This window comes from Mycteria americana, chromosome 9, assembly GCF_035582795.1.
Source record: "Mycteria americana isolate JAX WOST 10 ecotype Jacksonville Zoo and Gardens chromosome 9, USCA_MyAme_1.0, whole genome shotgun sequence".
Classification (NCBI taxonomy): Eukaryota; Metazoa; Chordata; class Aves; order Ciconiiformes; family Ciconiidae; genus Mycteria; species Mycteria americana.
In genome coordinates this window covers 22,508,722-22,529,374 of record NC_134373.1, presented here as the reverse complement: position 1 = coordinate 22,529,374, position 20,653 = coordinate 22,508,722, and the positions used below count along the sequence as shown (strand labels likewise).

Below are 20,653 nucleotides of genomic sequence, written 5' to 3'. Positions count from 1 at the left end.
ATTAATGAGACAGTAAATAAAGCTATATGAAGTACAGTAGAACTATTTCCAGTACAATGCCGACCTAGCCAACTGAGCCGGAGCCATCTGGCATAAACACAGACACAAGCAGAATCTAAAGCTTGAGATGGTATTTCTGGGGTGCTCTCAAAAGAATAATGATTCATCTGCTTTTCCATTTTGAAAAGTGGATGAGGAACCTCTGAAAGTATGCTTAGGTTCAACAGTTTGCAAAGCAACTGCATATTGTAACCCTGAAATTCAGGTATGAGGAAAGGGAAAACATTATTCAGGCACAAAACTACTGTCACAAAAAAATCTGAAAAATTCTAAGCTCTGAGAAAATGAAAAATATTTTTAATAAGTGAAAAGTGAAATAACTTTTATGTAGTCCAAAACCCAGCCTATAAGACATAGCCACCTTCAACTGCTCCCTACTTCATCAACGGTATTGCTGTTAGAGAGGCCAAACTCAAAGCTCCACAGATTTACTGGCTTTCCTGCTGATTGTTTCAAATATTACCTCTTCCCCAACTGTAGGCAGTTATTTTGCCATTTTCATCTGATACATGGAGTTCTACATAATTAACTGCCTTGGGTGTCTGCTGATTTGAGGATTAATGCTGTATTCTCCTGTATGGGTCTTAGGAAGCAGGATGCTTGAGTGACAGGGAATACTTTTCAATGGAATTATTACTCCTGAAAATTCAGCTGCTGGTAAGGCTTTCCTCCAAAGGGCTGAATTTATTATGCACGCTCTTGAGGCAGTTCCACATATCGCAAGAGGTTCATTGCAATATATACATTCATTTGTATTTCATACTACACAGTGGTTTTCATGCATTTGGAAGTTCATAACAAAATCAAAACTAAGTTTCAAAACCTAGCTAGCACTAGATTATAGCATATTATGCAAAAAAATCAAAGCAATCAACCTTTAGAGCTTTTGGTAACAATTCCTTCAGATCTCTGACTTTCTTATTATTTTCTAATAGGTTACAAACTGTCTGCATCAAAGATTAAAAGGCTTTTCAAAGCGAGGTCAAAAAGGTCTTTTGAGTGCAGCGCGATTCCATTAGTTCAACCATTCGGGATGCTAGTCATAAAATCCCTTTTGTTTATGTTGCTTGAGAACAGTAGCAAGGGAAATATTAAAGCATTTTGAGATCTGTGACAGCTAACTAACAAGTGTTTATTGCTAGAGGACTGCAAAGAGCTAAGACATGATTCTTATAAGAAAGAAATAAAAGAAAATAGAAAGATCAACAGCAAGCCTGGCTTCTCTTCTGAGGAAGCTATTGGACACTGATAAGGCAGAAACATTAAAAAACATTTAGAAATGTATTATTTATGAAGAGGTTGTCATTAGGTATTTATCAAAGGGAGATCAAGGCTCACAAATTTGTCTGAATTCCTGAAGTACATTGCTGAATCAGTAGATATAGATAAAGACAGTGCAAACTATCTCCATGTCAACATTTGATACTTTAATATCCAACAGCTTGATTTGCAGCCTCACAATCAGAAAACACAGCTTAAAGAGAACAGCTACAGGACAACAGAAGGCCAAAGCAGTTCTCCCTTGAAAGGAATACTGGGAGACTGAGCAAGGTCTCCTACAGTATCCTTATAAACAGGACTACAATTTCACAGTGCAATTCCCACAGCTTAAAGTAATTATTAAAACCACTTGAGCCCTGTGGTTTGTATGGGTTCTGAGCCCCAACATTGTAAACACAGTAAACCCCAGAATGTATGCTGTTTCATGTGTGTATAAAGTACCAGGCTTGAGGAAGAACTGTATCAAATAAAACCATCCCCACTGCCTGAAGAATGGCCCAACATACAGCAATAGTAAAGAAAGGAAGAAAGGAGGCAAGCGATTCCTCAAACTATGCAAAGAATACTCATAGGCGCAGGTTGTGCTACCCCTAGCGAGTACCAAAATCTGTGCTGATTTAACTTAGGTATTAATTCATTTATTGTATGCAGACAACCAAGGTTTGAGCTAGTTCCCATCATTGTAGACATTTTTAAGGACATTAACTAGTAGTTTGGCATCAGGGTATCTTGTTCCAAAAAAAAAAAAAAAGGGGGGGGGTGGTGAAGTGGGACCAAAGCTTTAACAACTAACCAGTTATGCTGTGTTATTCAAGAGTGGAACAGGCAAAGGCATGGAACAGACATTAGGGACATATATTCCTAATTGACCTCTACAGACAAATGAAGACTTTAAATATTTATCCTTGCTCAAACTGAAAAAAATAAAAGAGTTCATGGAATAATAGTAGACCTCAAATGACTTCACATTAAGATCCATTAACATGGGGTATTAATACCCAGGGGTCACAGACAAAAATTGGAAAACCAAGGAATGATAAAGTAATATACAAGATTTATTTTTTCTGTACGTGGCTGATGGAAAAATTCCCACCCAACAGAAGCAGTATATTTTATTAAACAGGAGCACTGTATCAAAATGGAAAATGAAATAAGTTAGTACTAAAAATCTACCTATTTCAATTTCAGTAACACATTATTAAACTCCCAAATTCTCAATTTAGTATGGATATCTGATCCCAAGGTAATGTTTTACATTCTACAATCTGTGAGGGGAAGAAAAAAAAAAGAAAAAAGACTGAATTGGTGATAACTGTTTGTATTGATTAAATTAAAATATTAATATAGCTGGCAAATAGTACCTTTTCCCAGAAACTTATGAAAAAATAGAAGGTTGATATTTCAGATTGATTTTTTTTCCCCCCAGAGTGTGTGAAGAACACTTAGGCAAACCACTGCACATTTAAAACAAAGTGTTATGAAAAGGTAAGTAGAATATATTTGGATGCTTAAATGCTTATCTGTTTCAGACCTTGATTCTGCATGTGTCTAATGGGGTAGATTACCCAGGAAGATGAGGGAGGAATATATACGGATTTCACAATTTCCCCTTCATTTTGAGAAAAGCATTTTGATGATCCTGAGCATTCTAAACCTCAGTCTAGTCTCAAATGAACATTTAAAATAAAAATATAAAAATTTAGACCTGCTGCCCAGCATTGCTAGTAGGGATATTTAACAAGTCTGAGATATTACAGTCAATTGTGCTCATAAATTCTCTATACAAAAGAATGAGTCAGAGTACAAGGTTGAAAAAATCGTTTGCCAATGACTGAATATAGAAAGCAAGTGCTAGCTTTCAGACACAGGTTTTGACAACAGTTTCATAGTCATCAAGATATTGAAGACAGCTCTAACAAATACCTTCATCATGCTGGATTAGAGTTGAAATGTAGGTCTATGCAGAAATAAGGCAGGTCACATTCTGCTATGCATATTATCACTTGGTAATCTCCTTTCCCCATCGTATCTTCACAACTCTTCCTGTCCCGAGTTCTGCTATGAATTATAGATATTGTTCTGACAAAACTATTAAGATGATGAAATAGCAGCCAGGCTACTTCAATACTTTCTATCTGAAACTTGAAACAAGGAAAAATATATTTAGAAAAGACGCCCTGATGTGCAGGAGTTAGGTTCTGCTATAGACTACCTCTAGTTTGAAGAACCTCAATAAATCCTTATTTTGACATACTAACCACTTGCAGAGAAGTGAATGCCAAGGAAACAAATAACAGCAACTAAATTACTATTGAAAAGAGGAACATTACTTACATTGCTGTCTTTGCAATTTCTGATTCAAATTTACAGGGTTCTTTTTTGTTTTGGGGTTTTTTGGGGTTTGTGGGGTTTTTTTTCTTTTTTTTTTAAACTAGAAAAGAAAGACCTCAAAACTACAATTCAGACCTATGAGGGCAGGGAACACACTTCAGGCCTAAGAGTTTATCACCTACTGTATCAGGCAAAACCCAAACTAATCCCACTAAAACAGATGGATTTGTTCCTCATTTACACAGTTAAGTAGGAACTGGTGGACTGCATGCTGAAAAAAGGAACTTTCTTTGAAGGCAACTGACAATTCCACCTTTTTTTTTTCTTAAATTAACTACAAATTATTATTCACTTGATCATGGCTGTAAGATAAGCACATTTACTATGATACATGAATATTCACGTAAGTGTAGAGAATAATTTGCACACTTGGAGAATTTCTTACATCACATATTTATAGTTCTGCCACAACCACCATTACAGCAGCAGTGATTATTCACCTAACACAATATTGGTTTTTTTCACCTTGAACTTCTAAGTTTCCACCACACTGAAAATTCAGCAAGGTGGGAACTTGCATGAAACCAGCCAGTTTCACACAATATACTTTCTCAAGTGCACCTTTTACGTACAACACATATAGCTAAAATAACTTTGAAGGCGCAATTAGATGCAAAGCTTGATTACCTGCGGGTGTACCTCAAGCTTCCAGAACTCCCGGCAGTCTAGTCATTATGAGTCACCCTTCAATGCATTAGCTCTAAATGAGCCAGATGTGTTGAAATATTTAAGTCCTTAGATAGAATATCTCTAAAATCCCCAGGGTTTATCTGTAATGCATGTGCATATCTTGCTAAAGAGATACGGAGTTATGTGCGCACATTGAAGGCACAAGAGTTTCTACAAAATGCCTTAAAATACAGTCAGTTTTTCATTAAATCTTTAAGTTTTCTTTCTGGCTAATACATTAAAAGGTAAACACAAAGTATTTAGTCTATTGTTTGAAATTAATTGTTAGGGTCTATAAAGGCATTTTCTCATTAGAAAGTTTATGGGTACACTGAGCTTTGGAACATACAAAAACATGATACACTTAACTAAAAATTCAGTTATTTCACTCAGTTTGAACCACAAGAATAAAGAGACACAAGAAAAGACCAAAACTTCTAACAAATTCCCTCAAAGATTACAAAAATCAGTGCATCTCAAAACCTTACTGATATTAAATGACAAACCTATGCTGCCTTCAAATGGTAGTGCTATCCAAGTCACCTACCCATAGCAACATTACTGCTTTTTGAGGACATAAATTAATGCAATATGTTTTCTACTCGTGCAGCACTACCCCATTTTCTGATTACAGTAAGATGATAAGCCGGAACTAGCTGAACAAAAGGCATTACTTCATTCAGTTCAAACATGATTAACCTAACAAGATAGCAAAGTAAACCAGGTATAAACAAATGCAGAGCAAAACCAAGGAAAGCAAACGGATATTCACTGTGTAACTCTGTGGCTTTTCTATGACTTGGATTATCAGTGCCACTATGAGTCAAGATGTTGTTACAGACAGCATTCTAACAAACTGGGCTTCTGCTTTTTCATCTTTCCATTTTAGCATGAAAGTACCTTCAGCATCACCAGACATGACACTGTAAGACAGCTGCTTCAATTTCAAATGCTTTAATACTGTGATTAATTGGGAAACATACATATTACTTGCTGTTTAACTTCCCTTGAAATAATGTCATCCTGGATTTGGTCAGACACATGTTCTCTGCACTCATGGCCAAATAACTCATCCACAACCATGATTTTTTTTTTTATTCTAGATGCCAATTTAAGTCCTGTCTACTTACCACAGTAACTGCACCAAATAAAAAGGCTATTCCGCCCCCTCCCCCCCCAAAACAAATCCAACAATCCCAAAACCCTTAGTCAAACTATTATGGCATCTATTGTATTCACACTTATAAGAAAATATACAAGATGTTGATGAAAAAGCTTGCTACTGTCAAAATACGCTCTCATTTCAAAATATGATCTATTGGGTTTTCAGCTGGTTCTTCTAAACACATTAGGCAGAAAGCTTTTGTTTTGACTGACTAAAAGCTGTTCCTCTGGTTACTAAGGGGATACCTGGGTCTGGCTCCAACACGAAAGACAGATATCCATTTACCAGTAGTTAATGTCTGGTGTATTTAAAAGTGAAGGTACATCTTCCATGATGCTTAAGGTATTCACAGATACTTTTTGACAAAAATACCTAAAATAAAGGTACATTAATATAGATAGTAAAGGGCAACTGTACATTTCTTGATGGCATGGATACCAAGGCTTTTATTTAAGCAGTATTCAGGAAGGGAAGTAATTTTTTTAATATATACTGCAATTTAATAACTGTAAAGACACCTTTAGGTTCTGAAATTTAGGCAAGGTCTCTGGAAGACTAAGTATAGCCTAAGGCTTCGCTGAAATTACATGCACATTGTATACACCAGTGAAGTAGGATTGCAACTATGTGATTTTCAACAGAAATGACTTGATATGATTTGAGTTTCCTTTATGGTATCAAAAATATAATAAAGCATTACTAGATGAATGTTTACTAGCTAATATACATATATTGCATATACACAGAGAGACATATTTAATCTCAAAATCTGTTTTGAAAATATTTCAGATCTTTCATATGATTTAACATAGCTATTTCGGTATTGCATAAAAATACCTCATCAGATAGATGCCAATGCCTACATATAAGCTCCAAGACTTATTCCCCTCTGCAAACACAAACTCTAGTCTGCTTTTAAACAAAGTTCTCTGCACTGATTCCCTTGATCTAGGGACCTCCTGTGGAATAATACTACTGTCAATAAGAACAGAAACCAGTCAATCGTAGCCAGAACTGAACATGCAAGATGGGATTTTTGCTTCTCTGCAGAACAGGTAGCTGAACTTACTGCTTATCAGAATGGAAATCTTCCCGGGAAGCCTGTGTTAAGTGAAGCAAATCCAGTAAGACTCAAAAGGTGAAGCGTGTTGATGCTTAGCAGCAAATTCTATAGAACTTACATGTCAGCTGGTCCCCACTAACAGCTTCAGCCCACGTACCCCATAGCCATATTTTCCACAACAGCATTTGCTGACTCCTATTCAAGTGTCCTTTCAGAAAATCAGCTGTTACGCCAACAAACTGTTGAGTTCCACATAGGCACAGGTATTTTCACCTTTCTTTTTTCTCCCAGCCTCTACACGTTCCAACATCCATTAAAAGAAACTACAGGAACAACTTTTGTGAGACTACCTCAGAACTTCATATTCATTCATGTTATAGAGGCTGAATTTCTGCATGCTTCAGCTGAAAAGTGAAAGGTAATTTATCAGCTGCTTTCAATCTGGAAGCTAGTGGAATCAGTTCTTCCAGTGAAGAAGGTCAACCAAGCTCTTCTATGCTATTCCCCTCTTCCTATACAGGAAGATTTTAAACCTTTTAATTTCAAGTGAACAAGGTGGCAAAATTATTTTACACAGAAAATTAGTTTTGTAAGCAGATTTACATTTTTAGCACCATCTGCTCTCTTATATGAGCTATTGCTTCAAACTAAGGGACTGAAATATTTATTAGGACTGCACTGCTACAATGAAATTCTGAAATTTGCAATAACCTGCTTGCATGCAAGTTGTTTTATTCCATGCCCATACAACATGTAGCCAGTTTTCCCAAAGCAAATCACAAACATATTCTAACTTAAGTCCAACTTTAATTTTTTTTAATTAAAAATAAAATCGCATTTAGCAGAACTTGTCTTTCAGTAAAACATGAAATCTAAAGTAATTTTCAAGGAAGGTAACTATGTCCAAACATATTGGAAAACTTGAACAACTTCATGGGTGAAGCAGACACAAGTGAAAATTATAGTACAAAGTCATGCAAGAATTTGTGCCTGTGGAACTTGAGGTAAGTTAAAACATCACAGAAAAATGAACATATAAACTGATTATAGTTAATGAAATGAAATTAAAGTTGAATGCTTTCATTATATACAAGAAAATTTATTTCCTTACTTTTTTTTTAATACCACAATAAAAAGGTAAACAGGAAAGAACAGAAAGGACCATCATCATAGTGCTAAAAATCAAAGTCTGATACAATTCAAAGCAGGAACTAAGCAAGGAAATAAACTTTTATTATTAACTAGACAGTGTCTCTAACCAAGCCTGCTAGGGAAATCTTACTTATTTAAATATTCGTGCTTCTTCAAGGACCAAAGTCCCATCACTAAAGCCATGAGGGATATCTATCTTCATTTGCCTTTCCCCCATCACTCCCCCTGAAAGATGACAACAAAACCCATTCATGGTGCCATTTCTATAGAAGTACTGGCACTGTGCACTGGAAGAGAACTTTGCAGCAAAGGGAAAAGGGAAGAGCGAAGAAGGGAAAAAGGTTCTCACTGGATCCCACAGGACTTGCACTGCAGCATCGCCAGCTGTGACCCTGACTTCTGTGCAACAGTGTGCCAGCTGACTGCCTAGGCAGGTGGGATAGCTAACAGGTAACAATTCTTCTCTTAGCCAGAAAAAAAAAATTAATTTATTATTTCTAACTGAAGTAAGGTATCTTGTGGCAATGAAAATTCTAACAAAAACATCAGCAGCAGTATGGTAATGACATTTTTCATACTGGATGTTTAAAAGGCAACAAAGGCCAAGCTACCTCTCTCCCCTGAACCCTTATAGTAACAGCACAGTAGAACTGAGTTAGGAGAAGAGTGCCTGCTAGCCTGTATCATCTGCAAACCTCCTCTAAATACTTTTTCTTTAGAAATTAAAACAAAAGCATAGGTAGGGCTTTTGTTTCTTAGATCAGCTAGAATCAACCTGTATTCTGAACATAGAAAAGCAAAAAATATTGGCTTCTCTCTGAAATATTTTAGCTACATGTATCTAAATGTATTTAGATAATCTTCCAGGCAAGTCACATGAACTTACAGATTTGTAAAACACTGTCCATATCATTGAGGAGTTTGGTAATGATATCTGAACCAACTGACATGAACTTCTTTGATCACAACACAAAGATTGATTTGCTAGTATTCCCCAATTCAGTATGCACACATTTAGCATCTACTAGCCCCCCTCTGATTTTGGTAACTATATATCTACCTGTCTTGAGCAACCAGAAGAAGAGGAGAAACTGCAGGGAAATAAGCACTTCCAAATTAATCATCTTTGCCAGGCACTGAATTTCATTTAAAAAAAAAAAAAAATTAAAAAATTACTGAAGCACAGAATAGAAAAATAGAGAAGTATCTTTCTTCTCAGCAGCCAGAAAACATTTCTGGTTATCCTTTTTTTTTTACCATAGAAATAGTATCTCTAGGTGCAATTTCCATAGATCCTGAACTCTGGCTTGCTTCTACTTCCATGAACCCAAGCAGAATACTTACTAATTTCAGAGCTGCCAAAGCACTCTTTGCGAAATCATTTCATTGTTAGACAAAAAAAAATTAAGTTAGTACAAAAATGATCAATCATTGAATTGTAAATAAACCTGCAGGAGATCTATATTATATCATCCCTCTCAAGCCACTAAAGAGTTCTGACTTCCAAAAACAATCCTTGGACTGGTATCAAAATTGGCTTGTTGACTGCACTATGCATACATGAAAGCAAAATTAGGACAAAAAGGATTTTTTGAAAACCAGCATTAGAGATAACATTTTTCACATCCATTTAACACAAACTTGTCACAAGAGCATAATTGCAAACAAAAATGTAATTTACCTATAACTACATCATGGCCATCAACCAGGCCTGCAGAGAACAGCTCCTGAGAAACGCCATCTGCTGTGTCTGTCCAAAAGGTGAAATGAATAAGTATGAGAGCCCACAAAACCAACAAAAACTATCAGTCATCCAATGCAATTTAACAAAAATATATTTTAGTTCCAAAACACCCGTGGAGGCAGGGTTGAATTAAAAATTATCTTTAATTAGGAGGAAAAAAGATAATTATCTTATCAGCCTCTGCACAGCAAATCACATGAGGTGATGATTTGATTCATTTCAAACCCCCTACAGACCTTTCCTGGCCACTAGCATTTCTCCTCTGTTATCTAACTACGCACTCCTACACAGTTTACAAGTTCAGTATCTTCACAACCAAGAAAATAAACTATGTTTTGGTGGTGTTTTCACTGTTTTCTTTATCTCCTCCATTGTTCTGCATATCTAGATAGAGACGTGCTATATATGCTTTCTTGTTTGTTACCAGTGGGGCAAAGGAGTTACATGAACAGTCATTATTTTAAGCTTTAGGCTTAAAATAGCTTTTAAGTACTGTGACCCAGGAAATTCAGAGCTTTGGATCGATTTTGCATCAATTGCTGCACCCAAGTGGCTTAATTTCTAAGTCCCTGTGACTAGTACTTGCTCCTGGATGAAGACTTTAGAAGGCTTAGAGGTAACTAGCAGGAAACAGCAGGAACAAGCCTAAATTCCAGCTAAGTCTCAACTGTAATATGGCCTCAACACTAAATATCTGCATAGAGTGCATGCTTTGAGGCAATTACGTGTTGCATCATTTCCTCAAGAAACACACACAGGTGAAAAACTATATAGCTGAGCTAGCTACAATTTCTGGAGAGCTCTGGAGAGATGAGAATCATAGCTGCCTTCTGGCTGCCTCAGTGACTGACTGCTAGGAACAGTCCTGGTGTACTTTACTATGCCATATCCTCTATTTTTTGACCAAGTAAGAATTCTTGAATTGCTTATGTAACTGCTTAGAGAGTATTTAAGTAATTCTTTTGACAAGTGACTAAACCAGGATACTCTGTGCCCAATTAAGTAAGAAGTCTCTTTTGTTATTACCCATTGCCAAAATCAATGAGAAATGCAGGTAGACAACAGAGAGTATATCCATGCACAGAACTACTGCACATGAAACATACTATGATTTACAGGAAAAGAGACACCTTTTCCAATCTGGATTCATTTTTAGGTGGAAGCTCTTTGAAGGCTATTCTAAATATAGTGAATACTGACTTCTGAGAAATACAAAATGTGTTCATAGTTCAAAGGCTTGCTATGTAACAAGGACGATGCCTTCTTACTCAACATATCAGCTTCCTGTGCATTTTATCCCAGTAATACTTTGTTTTCTTCAAACAAAAGTAAGTTTTACAAGTTCTTACAACTCTTAGCACTGGAAAGTCAACACAGTTCTACAAGCATGCAGTAGAGTTTAAAGTTTCAATGCCAAAATTTCTTTCTGGTGATGATATCAAAGCTAGAGATGCAACTCAACTTCTAGCTGAAGACAGCATTTGAAAAATGGTGTGTACTTCAAACTTGTTAACAGAACTTCTTTTATTACAAAGGGGAAAGGAACTCAAATATTACCACCATCACCACATACACCTTTACAGCTACTGTATTCTGTTTCCTATGATGTTTTCCAAATGTGAAAATAGAAATTCCAAAGCTGTAAATATTGCTATGCAAGATCTTACATAGTGCTAGATTGTTTCAATAAGACATGAAATTGATAAAGCATACTGTGGATCAAGTCTTCTAATATATACTATATATTATGCAACCTTGCCACTAGAATTTACATACATCTGCTATTCTTGTTCAAGTGAAGTTCAATATAAAGCTCTGAACAGTAGGAAACATTCCAGAGAAGTAGTTTGTATTAACCATAAGCAGTAATCAATTTCTGAAATACCTTTTTAAGCAATAAGAGTGTAATTCAATTGAAGGCGCCTTACCTCTGCCTGGAGTAAACTCAAACCGTATGTCATTAAGTTCTTTCCTGGAGTTCCTGAAAAACATTCAGTGTATACGTTAAAATGTAATGAAGAACAGAACAACTATTCAGTTCCTACACCCAAAGAATACCGATGGCATTGATGACTGAATTTTTGTAGCGTGAATTTCCTTAACTTGAACAACACTGCTCTCCCAAAGCACCTAGACTGGAAAGACTCCACTGCATTTTCAGGCAGTATTTTGGGAAAAACTAACAGAAAGATATGCTTAAGCTGAAAAATGCCTTCGGTAACCTAAAGGATAAAATTAGGTCCTCCAATAAATATTTTCCTTTCTATCTTCAAAAGACACTCTGCGGTACTGACTCTACTAGTTCAACATAGTCTGGATAGTATGTATTACCCCTTCTCCTCCAAGAGTAACAAAATATTCACTTGGACTTAAAGCTCCCTATCTGAGATCACGTGTATACAGAGATGCTTGTTTAAGAGACAAAGTATCTAGCAAATGTTAAATGCTGAAAAGCACTGTTTGATGCAGTGTTTATACAGCTGTTATGAAATGAGTAACTTCTTTCACTGACCACCATTGTCTCAGCATTGAGGTTCTATCCACGCTAAAATAAGCAGCAGACCGTGAAAGCCAAAGGTTTTCTGCCTTTCCATTTGCCACAAAGAGTGCTTTAATCAGTTCAGTGTATGACACAGTCATAAGGGACTTAATACCTACGTTAAAGAATTCCTTTAGTCTCATACTGTGCTCCAAATAACCATTCTTTGCACGTTTCCAGCTTCAGTTTTAGTTAATAATTTCTACCATCAATAAAACATTAGCCTCTTCGCAAAATAGACGTCCATCTCATTTTTGGAAATGGCAAGCCAACTGAGCATAGGGATGAACTTAATTGCTGTAGCACACTCTTTTTCCAATGAATAGCTCAATCCACTTGAAAAGCTAATAGGAACAGAATGTGTTTTGCAGTCCATTATTCTTCTCCTCAGCAAGGAAACTGTATGCAAGCTCATATTTCAGCGTACCAGGCCATGAAGTCTTGCTGTGGGAAAACTAAATCCAATAGGCAGGCATACTCAGCTGTGACTTACAGCTATTATCACTTGCTAAATACTTATAAAAATATTACAGAGTCAAAAACCAGCAACATCCAGGAACACAAAACCCAAAATGATTGGCAACACAGACAAAAGCAAGATAGCAAACCCTGAAAAGTAAGTATGCCACATGCAGTGCTTAAAATGAAAAGTACTCATTGACTGAATATACTGAACGCTTCAAAGCTGAAGGAGTTTCAGGTTCCCAAAACTCTACTCTGAATAAAAAACTATGGGAGTTTAAGATCACTAGCAAAAGTTGAAGATAATGCAGCTAGCAGGTATAGATTTACAAGGCTCATTTACTTCTGTGGTAGAAATCTACTGCCCTTGTATGGAATATTACACTATCTATTTGTATTCAACAGAGAATGAGTATGAATCTCTGTTCTCCCCCCCCCCCGGCTCCTAGAAAAACCTGGATGGCTTTCTGTTTTTTTTATTAAAAAAAAAAAAAAAAAAAAAAACCAACTAAAAAACAAAAACCAAACCAACATATGACCCATCTCTGAGTTCCCTAGTTCCCTTTCAACAACCCACTTCCCTTTGCTGAAATTTATTATATCTAATAAGCTTGTTAAAGCTGCCGCTTTCCAAAAAATGGAAGTTGCACAGAAATTTAGCATTCTTCTTAAATAAAATATGTTTTGACTGAATGTGGGATGCAACTCAGATTTAGATACTCGTTTCCTGCACACACTTTTGAAGAAGCAAATCAAGGGAATAAAAACTTTATCTCACACTTTTGCAGAAGTAAATCAGAAAGTTTTGCTTCTTATTGGCACCTATACTGAATTGCTCCTGCCTGCATATCTTCTTCCACAAAGTCAAACACTAAAACCAACTGAGAAGTAATTCTGTAGATTTTGCACTCTTACAGTTGTATCTAGAAACTAATACCTTATGCTCTCAGGTTGTATCTTTCCACAGACCTTCCATAAGTAGAACATCCACCATATAAAAAGGCACTGAGCAATTATGAACTCTCATGAAAATTACCAGCTTTCTAACAGACTGATACAGCTAAGTGAAAGACCAGCTGCTCCTGAAACAGACTCTTTCCTCGAGCAGGGTGCAAACTGGGCATATTTTACTTTGTCTCCAAACTGCAGAATGTCCCAAATAGAAAGTTAATGAGTCAAATCTGTTTATTTAAGCAAAGGTGAAAATTCAGGGAACGTTGATATGTATTCAGCCACCCAACTTCGCTATCTGGAATTGTTACACTCTGAACTATTTTGAAGTTAGGACACTGCTGCTTTCTCTTTAATGATACACTACTACCACCTACTCTTCACTGGGTGAAGAATTGGCTGGATGGCTGGGCCCAAAGAGTGGTGGTGAATGGAGTTTACTCCAGTTTGTGGCCGGTCACAAGTGGTGTTCCCCAGGGCTCAGTACTGGGGCCAGTTCTGTTTAATATCTTTATCAATGATCTGGATGAGGGGATGGAGTGCACCCTCAGTAAGTTTGCAGATGACACCAAGTTGTGTGGGAGTGTTGATCTCCTTGAGGGTAGGAAGGCTCTGCAGAGGGACCTGGACAGGCTAGATCGATGGGCTGAGGCCAACTGTATGAGGTGTTCCCCAGGGCTCAGTACTGGGGCCAGTTCTGTTTAATATCTTTATCAATGATCTGGATGAGGGGATGGAGTGCACCCTCAGTAAGTTTGCAGATGACACCAAGTTGTGCGGGAGTGTTGATCTCCTTGAGGGTAGGAAGGCTCTGCAGAGGGACCTGGACAGGCTAGATCGATGGGCCGAGGCCAACTGTATGAGGTTCAACAAGACCAAGTGCCAGGTCCTGCACTTGGGCCACAACCACCCCATGCAACGCTACAGGCTTGGGGAAGAGTGGCTGGAAAGCTGCCTGGCAGAAAAGGACCTGGGAGTGTTGGTTGACAGCCAGCTGAGTATGAGCCAGCAGCATGCCCAGGTGGCCAAGAAGGCCAACAGCATCCTGGCTTGTATCAAAAATAGTGTGGCCAGCAGGACTAGGGAAGTGATCATGCCCCTGTACTCGGCACCAGTGAGGCCACACCTCGAATACTGTGTTCAGTTTTGGGCCCCTCGCTACAAGAGAGACATTGAGGTGCTGGAGCGTGTCCAGAGAAGGGCAATGAAGGTGGTGAAGAGTCTGGAGAACAAGCCTTATGAGGAGCAGCTGAGGGAACTGGGCTTGTTTAGGCTGGAGAAAAGGAGGCTTAGGGGAGGCCTTACCATTCTCTACATCCACATGAAAGGAGGCTGTAGTGAGGTGGGTCTCAGTCTCTTCTCCCAACTAAGAAGCCATAGGACAAGAGAAAATGGCCTCAAGTTGTGCCAGGGGAGGTTTAGACTGGATATTAGGAACAATTTCTTCACCGAAAGGGTTGTCAAGCACTGGAACAGGTTGCCCAGGGAAGTGGTTGAGTCCCCATCCCTGGGGGTATTTAAAAGACGTGTAGATACAGCACTTAGGGACATGGTGTAGTGGTGAACTTGGCAGTGCTAAGTTAATGGTTGGACTTTATGATCTTAAAGGTCTTTTCCAACCTAAATGATTCTATGACTTTATTCTATGATTCTACTATTCAGGAAATCAAAACGAAGTTTGGCAAGATTAATTTGCCAGAAGCCTGTAAGTGCTTTTGCTTATGGTTCCATTATTTCCAGACATTTATTGATTTCCATAAATTATTTATGGCATTACATATTCCCCCAAATAGAAGATGCACTCGACTTCTCCACTAAAAGCTGTTCATACTCTTCTCCAGTCTTCAGACACTTCTCTGGTTCTAGTTAGTGTCACTGTTACTGCAAATTAGTTTGCTAGTTCCCTTGATACACTTTGGTGACAACTGTTTGGACTTGTTGATTTATCTGGAGGCAGAGTTTCCAAGCAGCGTTTCATTTGTTCCACTGGCGTTCTCTTTTTTACTTACATCTATTACACTCTTATCATGCAGCAGCACACAGACTTTATTTCTGCTAAATAGAAATAGGATTTGAAGAAAGGCACTTAGTATCTTTGTGATTAATAATTTTATCTTCATCATTTCTTAATGGTCCCTAGTTTCTCTAATGCGTTTGTGAAAAAGTTATTTCTACTTTAAAATGCAAACTCAGACCTTTTTGCCATCTCTTATAAAATCTCTTATTTTCTTCTTGCTCTGTGCCATTAAAGACTAATATACCTTGATTATCATGGATAAAAACAGCCCATCTCTTTTAAAAAGTAGTAAATTTTGTGCATTTTAGCACACTGCAGTTTATTAATTTCCTGCAGGTTGCTTTTCATTATGCAGTCACCTCCAACAGAAGGAATTCCACAGAACTGCTTTGAATAAGGGTGACACCAAAGCACGCCACGCTAAGGCATTTTGGCAGCCACCTTTCCTGCAAAGTAATTTCAGAATTTAAAACTTTACACTTCATGAAAACATATTTTGCAACTCTTCATTATTATTTTGTTTTCATCCAGACCACTTGATGTGCACACTCAGATTGCTAGATCTGATTTTCTAAGGAATAACACTTCCTCAAAGAACCAGAAAAAGCACATGGGCCAACTTCATCACTTAGCCCCTCACCCGTGAACTCAGACCATCCTGTCATTAGGATATGAAATAAAGATGCTCTGTTTTGAAGGAAATTATTTGCAGAACAATGCCGATATTTACAAAAATCAGGATTAGAGAATAAACAAATTATGCAGCTGTTCAGATTGACGTGGTTCTACTGAGAAAATCCCAAGACATGAAAGATATTTCAGGTATTCGCATTTAAAGACAAAGCCTTTCAAATAATTACCTAATGATAGCATAATTCCTGCTATAGTCAATTAACTATGTTCCACATGCTTGATAAAAGATCTACATTGTTGAATTAAAATAGGAAATCATGTTTGCGTAATGATGCAACTGTAAATTGGAGACATTAAATGTCATCATTTCTTTTGTCCTTAAACGCAGAACGTCTATCATGTAAGTGAGATTCAAGAAAATTAGATGTCTTGGAATTAAACTTAAGGTCTAAATCATACTGGGATAGCTTGATTATGTATCAAGCAGCAGATCTTCACTCTTTGTTACTACTACTTTTTTTTTCCCCACAGATTTATCCACCACATCTTACGCAGAGTTATCTGAAACATCAGCTTCTATTTCCCACAAGTTTCAGCATTTTCCATATAGCCCTTAGGGAGAGTCTGTATTCCTGGATAAGACACATCTTACCATAGCTAAGTAACTGTATATGCTTCCTTCCCAAAATAAGAAAAAAATTCTCAAATAAGGTAAGCCAAAAGAAGGATGCGCGCATGCATGTAAGAACACACAGGTTTTGTCTGTGCATCGCTTGCTGAATTTTCAGACTTCAGCTACTCAATCATCACATGTGGTTTACAACCATTTTTTTTGATTGCAATAAAAAAATATATATTTTTTAATAGATGAAAGAGGAGATATATATCTATATCCATCTCTCTATATATCTTTATATAGATATATATAGACATAAGAAGGAAGATGTATATATATATATATATATATATATATATATATATGTATCTTTCTTCTGTCATCCTCTTTTTCCTGAGCACCAGTTGAACATGAAGGACATTACTAGTCAAGGAGAACTAAGTGAAAACATTCAAAAAAAAAAAAAAAAAAACCAAAACAATGAAAACCCAAAAGCTATGCTTTATGGTATGGTCAACAAAATACACGCTCTGCCCAGGCAAGGGTCCTTGGTTTGCCCATGTGGGCAGGTAGTTAAGAGGCCACAGCACCTGCATTATTTGTAAAGAACAGGTCACCTGGTAAAAGGGACTCTCCCTGCACTTTCAAGGCCTGACCAGCATTGAGGAGGGCCATGGTCCAATTAACCAAATCATAAGCAAGAAAGCATTCTCAGAAGAAAGTCAGCAGAGCACTTATTTCTTCCATCCAATTTTCAGATCTTCACTAGTTATAACTCAGCAACAGAACTGATCTACATGTTAAAAAAAAAAAAATCTGCATCAAGTGTGCACTCCCTAAAATGGAAAACTTTGTCCATGGCCAGTTTTGTCAAACCCTAACAACTCTGGCTAGTGGAAAAGACAACAGCAGAATACGTATTCTTCTCTGGAACCAGAAATACATTAGTCTTCAGTTAAAACTGTAAAAACTTTATTACGAATGACACCATAACACATGGTGCCACATGGCACCCTTCACCAACCAGCCTTGCCCCTCCCCATACTCCTACAAGCCCTGTTCCCACCAGAACAGAATTTCCCCCACCGTCAGGGACTAGTGACACTGGCCAAGTCTAAGTCAGTGTGCTTTAACAAAACACACACACTGAAAATAAATGTTAAATTTATCACACTTGTACAAAATGTAGGTCTCACAGATGTTCCTCCCCTCCAAAATTTGAACTGTATTGAAACTACCACAGAAGCAAACTAAGTTAGAATGGAAAAAACAAGACGGCATAGCTTAAGAAACAAGGGCAAGTAGTATAGTATTTGCATTGCCTCACTGCAGTTGCTGGTGTAATTAAAACCACAGAAGCATTTAAATGACTTGTTCATTTAGACTGCAGAGAAAGCAGAAGTTCATATCAAAATGAAGGGGACTAATCAGAATGATAGGTAGGTTGTACACCCTAGAGCTGTACTCATCCAATTTTCATTCTACATCTCTGGGGCAAGATCTTTGTGTGTACAATGCAAGAAATATAACTGAGGGAAAACCACAGAAGACTAGGGTTTGTAGGTTTTTTTTAAAGAAATTTTGCTTACATTTTTTTCCATGCTATTCTAATGCTGGAGGGAAAAATGTTATTTGGCCACACCAAATGTTATTCAAATTCAAAAGGTCATCTTCCTTCTCACAATAACTTATTACCCATTTCTCACTTTCACGTACTTAAGGCATAATGCACAAGTTAAACATGGTTCCCTTTGTAACCTAGTTTTTACAGTGTTAGTTTATTCCACAATTTTTCAGTCAATGTCCTGTATTATACATGGAGAAAACTACTCACAGTAGCAATGAAACAGATGGAGACAGCACCACTCCATGAAAACAAGTCTGAGTTTACTTTCTCAGTGGGCAATAATTTCAATAATTTACCAGGGGGTTTTTTGTGTGTTTTTTGGTTTTTTTTTTTTTTTACAGTGGAATTTACTTCACGGCAAGCTATAGAGCTTGATTCAAGGAGAACCCTGATTAAGTGATGCAGTACCCCTTTTTAAGTATTGTCTATTAAATAGCCTGTACTGAAGATATGTAGTACCTGTTTCTAATCTCAGTTTTGATTAATTAAAACTTTGTTTCAACTGTATTTACACAACACAGTTAATATACACAAAACAGTGAAATGCAAACTGGCACTGTACTTTCAGTATTGCAAAGAGGATGTGGGAGAAGAATCTTTGAAAGTTAATGTATCCATTGGTCCCAAATTCGAGGTTTGGCCTAGTATCTAAATCTTCTGTCCCTTCACTTTCCTTGCCTTGCAATTTTCTTATGCTTCAGCCATGGGAATTTATCCATTCAGCTAGGGCAGGGAAAGCTAGAACCCTCTCCTACACCTACCAAAAAAAAAAAAAAAAAAAAAAAAAAAAATCACAGCTCACTTCTTCCCCCTCACCCCGCTTTTTTTTTTCTTCTGAAGTCATGGAACCTTGCACGCAGCAGAACCAAAACAGTAACAACAGGAAGTCTGTTTATTAAAGTAATTTTGTGAATCAGAACTTTAAAGCTCCTGTAGGATCACATAAACACAACAGAAGACAGCATTTACTGTAAAGAAGCATTAGCCTCCTGAGGATTCACCACATGTTTATGTAAACATCTTTCTCTCAAACACTTCCATGCTCAGTTGTCATTTACTAATCAATATCCAGGCCTCTCCATTACACATTACCATACTATCAAGAGCAGATCATGTCTGTTCAGCATTGTGAAGAGAGATGGTTCTTCTCAACTTATTTTTAATGACTCCAGGTCAATTCTAGATTAAATGGAAGGGCATTTCTGTTAACTTTTGGTAGGAGCAAAATAGATGTTTGAAGTCTGTCCTGCTTCTAGATTGCCACCAAGTAGAATGGGACTAAAGTCTCTCTGTATTAGTAAAACGTAGTCCTGAAATATACAGTTCTTTGAAGTCCGTTAAAACTTTACCATTTACTTCAGTGGTTCTGAAAAAACTCTATGGGTTTACAACTTATCCTGCTCCATATACATTACTGGAATAAGGAAATATGTTTAGCATATGATGCTTCAAGATCAAGTTATAGGACTCAAAAGTTAAATATACAAAACACTGCCACTACCATTTAATCTTTACGTGTTCTTAGATAAAGAGCAGATCCCTGAAATGATGCAACACACTTGTTAAAAACTGTATTTCAAGAGGTAGCAGCAATACTAATGGCAAAACACAGCCAAATGATGTTTTCAAGACTGAAAAACCGCCAATGTCACAATGAAATGCTGTCATTTGGCTGTTAAGCTGTTGGAATGAGACAGCAGTTACCTGTTAAGGATTTACCATCTGTATGCCATCTACCATACAGAAAAGGCAAGTGTACATTACAAAAAGTAGCTACCAAGTGAATTGTTATGGTCACAATTAGATCAGCTAAGAACACTGTCCACAGCTCCAGGGTAGCCGACAGCTCCTCCAGCAGGAAAGGACTTCAACAGTTCTATCCACAGCTGACCAGTCCCAAGTTGCTTAAGACTTAAAAGAAACTAGAGTGCTTTCAAGCTAGTAAAAATGGATGGGATATGATAGTAAAACTAAGAAAATGCACAATTTGTGCGATAGAAGAAACACAAGAAAACTAGCTGATACAAGCAAGTATCACCAGGCAAGTATGCAAAACTGTGTTTATCATTTTAGAAGCAACACATGAACATTAAGTCCTTCCTCTCCATCCACTGGTTTACAGCCTCAAGTTTTCATTCCTTGACACAGAAGTGTTGGAACTACAGACATTTTAGATATATCTATACCTAAACGTGCTTTTAAATAGGGTGTTCTCTCCTTCTGCAGCTGCTAATGCCAGAAGCTAAATGAAAACAACATTATAAGCCCTTCAGTTTTTTTCCT

At 37.2% G+C, this 20,653-nt stretch overlaps 1 protein-coding gene across 3 annotated transcripts in view; it reads right to left on the bottom strand.

Moving 5' to 3' along the window:
- Nucleotides 1-20,653, bottom strand: part of STK39 (serine/threonine kinase 39) — a 113,177-nt gene that overhangs the window by 16,506 nt on the left and 76,018 nt on the right. For all 3 annotated transcript variants that reach the window (XM_075511961.1, XM_075511959.1, XM_075511960.1), the window contains 2 exons: nucleotides 11,454-11,506; nucleotides 9,463-9,531 (listed from right to left, as the gene is read on the bottom strand). In XM_075511961.1, the coding sequence (XP_075368076.1) occupies nucleotides 9,463-9,531; nucleotides 11,454-11,506 (122 nt within the window). The remainder of the gene's footprint in view (nucleotides 1-9,462; nucleotides 9,532-11,453; nucleotides 11,507-20,653) is intronic.